The following is an 8146-nucleotide window of genomic DNA, read 5'->3' as shown; positions in this document are numbered from 1 at the left end:
TGGCCCTAATATTATACATGCTGTGCAGGAGACTCAAGCCTGATGCCATCTGTTCTTTCCAAACCTTCACTTTGGTTTTCTTCTCAGGGTTATATTGTATAGTACATCTAATTATTAAGAGTCACAAATCCTCTTTGAAATAACAGTAAGCATAAAAGCCCACCATCCTTCCTTTCTAGTATCCCTCCAGTCTATTTATTCTTGTTTTCTCAATACAACCAATAACATCCTGGCACTGTGATGTGTGATTGGACTGATAATCTTCTAACTGGTGTCTCAGATGTAAGCCTTTTCCAGCTCCAATATATCCTGTATACCTCTGCTAGACCAATTCCCCACCCCCCACCCTCAAAATTTCATCACTACCTTTTGTGATTTAAGTATCTATGACAATTTACTACTAAACCCAAATCCTGTTCAAACAATCAGATCTTCATTTTATACCTAATGAGACTTTTCTCTGCCCACATGGATAGGCTTCTCACCGGCCTGTATACTTTTTATCTTGGTGAAGTTGCTTTACTCTTCATATAGCCAGTCTGCCTAGGGCACTCTTCTTGTCATTTGAAATCTCACTTTTCTCTCATAAGCAAACTCCACTTCTTCATGAAATCGCTAACCTCAGAAATCCTTACCTCTGAATACCAATGGTACTTTGAATGAAATAGCTTTCAAGTTAAATAATAAACAAGAGATGAAAACAAAGGCAGAAGACATCTTTCCAATTCCTATTTTTATTCCTTTTCCAGGACTAAAAAAATAGAATGTAAGGACTTTGTATTTGCTGGCATCTACCTACTTTCTGATTAGTTAGACAGTGTCCTCTGGTTTACCAGCAGGAAAAAAGGGAGTGTGAGTAGCCCTTTGGCAACTGAGTAGGGCCCTTGGCTTATGGAGACGTCCCAATGGCTCATGTTGGAACAATGTCAACTCTGAAACGGAATAGTAATATCAGGTGATGACTAGCTTATGGAATAATACGTGAGTCCTCACTTACGTATGATTACTAATACCAGCAACCCAAAACATGCTGTTTTCTTATTAGTCATTAATAATGTCTTAGTAACATGAACGCATCATAGTTAATTTCAGTTAATATCAATAAAGAATACATCAACAATTGATTAGTTCTTATGCATATAGCCAATGAATGACACTGAAAAAAAAAATCCAGTAAAATTCATTGTTTATGGATAATGAACATATCCAGAATCTTCCGTTGGATCAAAATCTCCTTTTCCCAAGTGAGCTTCTCTGTTCTAGGACAGTTTATCATTTCATATATAGAAACTTACTAAAAACAGTAAAAGAAACTCTAGAAACTGGAGCTCACACTAAGGGCTCAATACATTTTTACATCACAGATGTCTCAAAACTGTACAAGGTCACAGAAGCAGCTGTGGTCCATTGAGCCCTGGGAGCCAAGCACTGGCAGGAATGAATATGTTCTGTGAGGGGATATGGAATACAGTGACACTGGGATGATAGTCTAGAACCATCCATAACAGTGTCTTGCCTTTTTAAAAGACATACTCCTTTAAGGAGGAAGTCTCTCCCCAGGAAGTTTAAACTCAAAATACTGCATATATGTCATAGACCCATCCAGTGAATTCTTAGGAGTCCAACCCCCCAGATTAAGAACTGTTGGTCTAGATTTTTACCAGATACCCATTTACTCCTTCTATTGAAGAGTCTGAAGCACATCCCTTCCCATTTTCCTGCTCAGATTTTCCTACTCAGTAGCCCTGATGGGTTATACATGTTGTGAAAAGGTGGGGGTGTGCTGGGCCTGCAGCCTCATGAGGAGGCTATAGTCCTTTCATTATTGCCTTTGTTTTTAGTTATTTCAAAATTGATCCACAGGACTTTGGGGGCGGAGCATAAAATTTCTTCTCTTCCTATAAGACTCTCAACGTGGGTGAGAGTTGGCCAGAAGCATAGAGGACTTTACACAGTCAGGTGCTCACTGGGGAAATGAGGCAAGATTGCAGTCTGTCAGTCTCTCTGCAGTATCTGTAATGTCAGATTAAGGAAGCCACCTGGAGGCTGGTAGTGGCCCCTTCCCTTCCCAGGAGACAAATATGGCCCTAAAACACAAAAATGTCTACAAGAAACATCTGGGATTAGATAGTTCTCATTACTGAAAAAAATCCCCCTTCCAGGCCTGGTCCTAGGTTAAGTGGCCATTGTGTATCAAAGTCAAAGCGCTGAAGAGGGTTCCTTTTGGCTTGGGTTTTATATTGCTCTTGCAACTCAGTTACATCTCATCTGTGCTCTGTCACTTTGTGGGTACTAATAGCCTTGGCCAGGTATGAGGATTATTTGCTTTGACTATTTTGCACCAAGACGCCAAGTAAGGATGGATCAAAGGCCTTGGCAATTACTCTTCCCTTGCACAGATGAATGGCTGTAGTCCACCTAGTCCCTTAGTTGCACCTGTTTGTATTCCAAGTACTGTGACCACAGACGTTCAGAATCACTTTACAATGAAGATGCCAAATATCTGAAATCATTGTCAAAAAATTTGCCTTCTGGGATCTGAAGACAAAGCAAAGATTTGTGACTACTGTGGAACACTTCTGGAGCTGCCTTAAGGCTGGCCATTAGCAACTTGAAACCACAACTTTTACTGAGTATCCAAACCTCAGATCACCTTTTATTTGCTTGGGGCAACTAAGGGATCAAGGTGATGTTAGGGATGTAAAAACGATGCTGCAGGTGCCTGTGAGACCAGGCTTTTGTGGCAAGTTTAGAGCCACCACTAATTCTCCACAATGACTTCTTCACAGGACTTGCTCAAGCACAAGCAAGGGACCCACCAGTAAACAGATGTGCATACACAGATTGCACCTGCTGAGAATAGGTCATGGTCCTGCAACACAAACGTACATACACTAAAGATCCCAGGTTGTCAATTTGGTCCATGCTTAGAAAATCCCTTCTTGCTGTGGGTATCAGGACAGAGTGGGCTGACAACACTCGGATGTGCTGTCCCATCTGAAATCCAAAGCAGCAGCTCACGGGTCTCCTCATGCCATACTCGAAACACAGTGGGTGGCTTACATTCCTATCCTCCTTGGGGGCTCTCTCTCTCTGTTCCTTCTTCACCTCTATTCTGTCACTTTCACCAGGGCTGGAGGTTGGCCTGAACACTCCTAGCCAGAAAACAGGTAGGGGCTGCCACAAAGATCCTGAAGTAGTGATTAGCCACAGCATCTAGATTACCATAACAATGGGGGAAATGCTGGCCAAAAAAAGGGACGGAATTTCCAAAAGGTAAATTTCTGTGTATTCACGCCTAATCTTCGAAAGTTGTGTAAACAATATTTTTCTACCTTCCTCTATCATTTGCACAATTTTTAGCAAGTCCAAACGTAATTTAAAATGAGGTAGGTAGTTTCTCACTTCATCTTTGTGGTGACTGTTGAGGCCTGTACGTGAGAGCACTAGTCTCCCGTGCAGGGGGAGTGCCAAGGGCGGGCACCAGTGAATAGTGGAGCTTCTCAGTTGGCTATTTTCTCAATTTCATCCAAATCATCCGTGTCCAATCTTTCTATTTTCTTATCTGGGGAAAAAATAATCCAAAGAGAAGTCAACATGAGGTTACTGTGGAGACACACGCCGAGGGAAGGGACAGCACAGCAGGGGGAGAGGAAACACAGGTCTCTGCCCTACCGAGGAACAAGCCCTGCCTCTGACCACATCGATCCTTCATTTGACCCGAGGCTTCTGGTGATTGAGAAGGGGACACTGACAGCAACAGTCAGAGCCCCAGGGCCCTGCAGCCTGACCAAGGGGGAACTGTCATTTCAGTCCCTGACCCTGAACTCTCCAGGTGTGCTCTTTAAGAACTTCCAGATTGTACGGAAGGAGGGGAATGTGACAAGGACAAAGCCTCTCTCGGGGCCACAGGAAAACATACTATACCCTCCTTCCCAAGACTTGCCCCTGTGAGGAAAGGGCCCTGGCCGAGGACACTCCCAGGGACTCACTAAAATGCTCCTGGATTCTGTTCAGGATGTTCATGCTGTGCTTGCTGTCGACCATGTTCACTGCCAGGCCCCTCTTGCCAAAGCGGCCGGTGCGCCCAATCCGGTGCAGGTAGGTCTCATTGTCTGGGTTCCCATCCTTGTCCACGGGAAGGTCGAAGTTGATGACGACAGACACCTGCTCAACATCGATACCTGCATGAAGGAGGGTTGGGGCAGAGTAAGGACAGGAGACAAAAACCGCTGTCACCCACAGTCAGGCCACGTACACCAACTTTGTGTGCAAGGAAGAGTCTGGGTGGGCCAGCTCTGGGATTCAGGGACAAGTGGGATGTAGCAGAACCCTGAGGAAAACCACAGAACTTTGGCAGGTGCTAACAAAATTATGAAGTCAGTAAGAGAGCCTCTGCTACATACTAGTATCTGGAAATGCAGCTAACACCTCAATGGGAGCCCCTAGAAGAGCAGGACCATTCTAAACCAGCCTGTATGTTTCCTTCCAGCAAGTCAGGACTCCGGGCTTCTCTGAAAGCTCTTACCTGCTGAGAGAATCCAGTTTCCCCTAGAAAAGAATATCACCACCCGCCCCACCTGGTCTCCCCCAAACCGTCTGAGTTTTTCATATGTGAGGATTTCTCTCGCTACCTGAGCCTGGCAGACCAGAACACATTCTCTGCTCACCGCGGGCACACACGTTGGTGGTCACCAGAACCTTCTCTTTGCCCTCTCGGAAGCGCTCAATCACTGCAGCTCTCTGTTCCACCATCATTTCACCACTCAGCAGAGCCACCTGGTGGCCTTCTTTTGAGAGCTCTGCTGCCAACCAACTCGCTGTTTTGCGGGTCTGGAGTGAAAAGAATTGTTTTAAATGAAGATACCTGTAAGAAAAAAATGAAGACACCTGCAGAAAAGTAGCTTGTTGCCATTAATGTACATGAATGCTCTACTGAGTTCAGCCAGAGGATTAGGCTTAAAATTTCTCAAATAGATTTTAGCCACATGATTTTTGGGGAGGATGAATTACTTAAATGATCTTAGTGTTCATCTAGGAAGTGTGGTTTTAACCAAAGGTTTTCATTCCTAAATAGTTTATATTCCTAATGTTTTAACATTATTTCATTGAATGTTATTTGGAGTTCTTTTTCCAAGTTATCTCCAATAAGTGGGATCAAAGAAGGGTTAGAGGTCTTCCCCTTATTACTCACTATGAGGAGACTATGCCCTGGGGCAGATAGAGATGATTCATCTTTCTAGTCCTACACAGATGGAACCTGGTCCTCTTCAGCACTAAGGTGGGGCTGCCTGAGGGAGTGGGGGCAGGACAACACCCTCCAGTGGAGCTCCTCCTCCAGCAGGCCTGCTGCTCCTGCTGCTACTCACATGGCAGAAGATCATGGCTTGAGCAATGGTGATGGCTCCGTACAGGTTACACAAGGCCTGGAACTTCTCGTCTCTGTTATTACACAGGACGTAATATTGCTTGATGGTGTCCAACGTCTCCTCCTCACGCTTCAGTTTGATAATGTTTGGGTCTGGGACCACTTTCTGGGCAAATTTCCATACTGAGTCTTCAAAGGTGGCAGAGAAAAGCAGCATCTGGCAGTTCCTGGGTAGCATCCTGCAAGGGAAGGCCCAGGTATTTGGCATGACCCTGGGTTTTTCACTGGAACAAACAGAAGCACAGCCTCCCCAGCCCTGGATGGTCTCCATCGCCAGGAGGTGGGGGTGGGGGCGAGCCCTTTGGAGAGGAGGCAGAAGCAGACATGCGGCAGGGACGGTGTGCTCTTAGACTCCCCGAGTCTCCTTCCTCCACTCAGCCTGACGTGGCCCATCAAATAAATGCTTCTGAAAGTTCTGAAGCAAAGAACCCAGCAGGAGAGAGAACACGAGTTGGAAACAGCAAGAGGAGACACAGAGAAAAAGATTTTTTCCTTGCGGATCAGAAGGCTGAGAAGTTCCTCCTGGCTCCAGATTCCTACCTTTGGATGCGGATGCTCTGATCTTGGTGGCCCTGAGTAGCTATCATCACATCAGCCTCATCCAGAACAAACACCTTGATCCTCTTGGGGTCAATGAACTTGAGCTTGGCGCACCAGTCTAAGACAGTCCCAGGGGTGCCAATTACAATGTGCTCACTGATCTTCTGACCTCTTTCCACTGTGGAGACAAGATGTGTTCTGTGGTTATTTTCATGGCAAAGCCAACTCTTTTCTCTGAGAAATTCTAAAGCTATGATGTATTTTAATGCAAGTGTTTTGATGTTTGCATTAGTATTTTATGGAAAGGTTAAGATATCACTTCAGTATTTAATGGATATGCACAAAAAAAAGTCAATAATGCTGGAAGGATATAGTAAGGATACAAAAAATGAGAAGATGAACTCTTCAGTGGTAGTCGTTTTCACTTGCATTTCCTCACAAATAGACTTTTTCAAAGTTCTCACTCCAGTGCACTCTACCGCTCAGCTCTCCCAGCATCTAAATCATACAAGTCAGTTGCCTTTACATGCCTTATACCTCGCCAGGGTCAGCAAATAGGATTCATTATGAAAGGCTTTGTCTTTTCAAAGAAACACAAACTACTTCTCTTGGATAAATTTCTTCCCAGACTAGGGCTGGCAGACCATGGCATGTTCTTGACCCTGCTCAGTCTGAAATTGAAAATTTAGTTCTTCATTTTCAACTAGATGGTACTTACTGATTCAAATTTTAGTCTTTTAATTGGAGTCTAGACCAGACATATACTAGCTTCCTCTAGTAACAGCCAAAATTTTGCCCAAATGTGAACGTTGAGTCAATTCAAAGCTAACAAATGCTGCTGCTTTCTTCAGTTAACAACTAAAAAAAATTGCCCCAAATAAAAAAAATTATTCAGAATCCTCTGCTATTCTAACTGAAATCCAAACTGCAGTATTTTAAATGTCTTATGATAATTTTTCGCCAAGTTTTATTATCTTACTTTTCTCTTCAGAACTGACTTCAAGTTGGCATTAGGACATTGAATGCAGAGTAGATTTCTGTGAGTCATTAAGTCACAAGTTTGTGTTAAAGATCCATAGGACTCAACCAAACTTCCAACAAAATATAAATTACTTAAATACTGTCAGTTTGTTGTATAACAAAAGTAGAAAAGATGAGTTAAAAAAAAAGAATAAAAATAAGCTCCCAGAGTTAATTGCCATAAATATTCTAGAACATTTTTGTTCTAATGGCATTAAAAAGACAAACAAATCCAGAATTTGGAACATTGTATAAGCAACAGGTCTCCTGTGTTCAAAATGTCAAATGTAATGGTGGCGGGGAGGGAAATGTGAGGAGGGGACTATTCTAGGTTGAAAGAAAACAAAGAGATACAATACCCAAATGCAATGCATGTATACTGACTTGATCTTGGTTCAAAAACAGCCATAAAGAAACTTTGGGGAAAAATGAAACTGGACTAGGATTTAGTTAGAGCGCCTGTTTAATTTTCTTGGTTGTGCCAAGGGTATTTTGTGGGTATGCCAAATGAAGAATGTCCTCATCATGAGATGCATACCAAAGTATTTAGGAATAAAGAGCCACAATGTCTGCAATTTAATTTCAGATGGTTCACCAAGAATATATACATACATATACAAATGCAAGTGTTTTGATATTTGCATTAATATTTTATGGAAAGGTTAGGATATCACTACAGTATTTAATGGACATGCACACAAATACAGACAATAGTATGTAAAGCAAATATGACAAAATGCTAAGTTTTCAAATCTAGGTGGAGGGCACATATGTTCATTGTATTATTTCAACTACTGCATATGTTTTAAATTTTTCAAAATAAAAATAATTTACTAGCTTAATGAATTAGAATCACATATTCATACTCACATTTATTGCCTCGAACAGCATAAGCTAGTTTCAGTTCAGGGTAAAATTTGCCCATCTGTTCAATCACTTTTCCCGTTTGAAGGGCAAGCTCATATGTTGGGGAAAGGCACAAACACTGGTAGGAAAAGAATGCAGAGCGAGAATTCAGTACCTCTTTTGCAATGGGGAATTGCCATTAGGATTTAGTTATTCCTCCAGTTGAGGCTGAAGGAAAGAGTATATGAAGTGCACACCATTTGATTCTTTAACCTCCACAGAACACATTCTCTGCTCACCGCGGGCACACAC

General features: G+C 42.8%; 1 protein-coding gene across 2 annotated transcripts in view; it reads right to left on the bottom strand.

The window, feature by feature from the left end:
- Positions 1-718: 718 nt before the first annotated feature.
- LOC109378502 (ATP-dependent RNA helicase DDX19B) overlaps positions 719-8146 on the bottom strand; it is a 10287-nt gene continuing 2859 nt past the window's right edge. For both annotated transcript variants that reach the window (XM_019634864.1, XM_019634863.1), the window contains exons 2-7: positions 7859-7973; positions 5969-6146; positions 5370-5607; positions 4671-4833; positions 3993-4184; positions 719-3565 (exon numbers count right to left, since the gene is read on the bottom strand). In XM_019634864.1, coding sequence (XP_019490409.1) covers positions 3504-3565; positions 3993-4184; positions 4671-4833; positions 5370-5607; positions 5969-6146; positions 7859-7913 — 888 coding nt within the window. In that variant the 5' untranslated portion in view covers positions 7914-7973 and the 3' untranslated portion in view covers positions 719-3503. The remainder of the gene's footprint in view (positions 3566-3992; positions 4185-4670; positions 4834-5369; positions 5608-5968; positions 6147-7858; positions 7974-8146) is intronic.

Source organism: Hipposideros armiger, unplaced genomic scaffold, assembly GCF_001890085.2.
Source record: "Hipposideros armiger isolate ML-2016 unplaced genomic scaffold, ASM189008v1 scaffold_2073, whole genome shotgun sequence".
NCBI lineage: Eukaryota > Metazoa > Chordata > Mammalia > Chiroptera > Hipposideridae > Hipposideros > Hipposideros armiger.
Note: the sequence above shows the minus strand (reverse complement) of the source record. Positions and strands in the feature narration are given on the sequence as shown.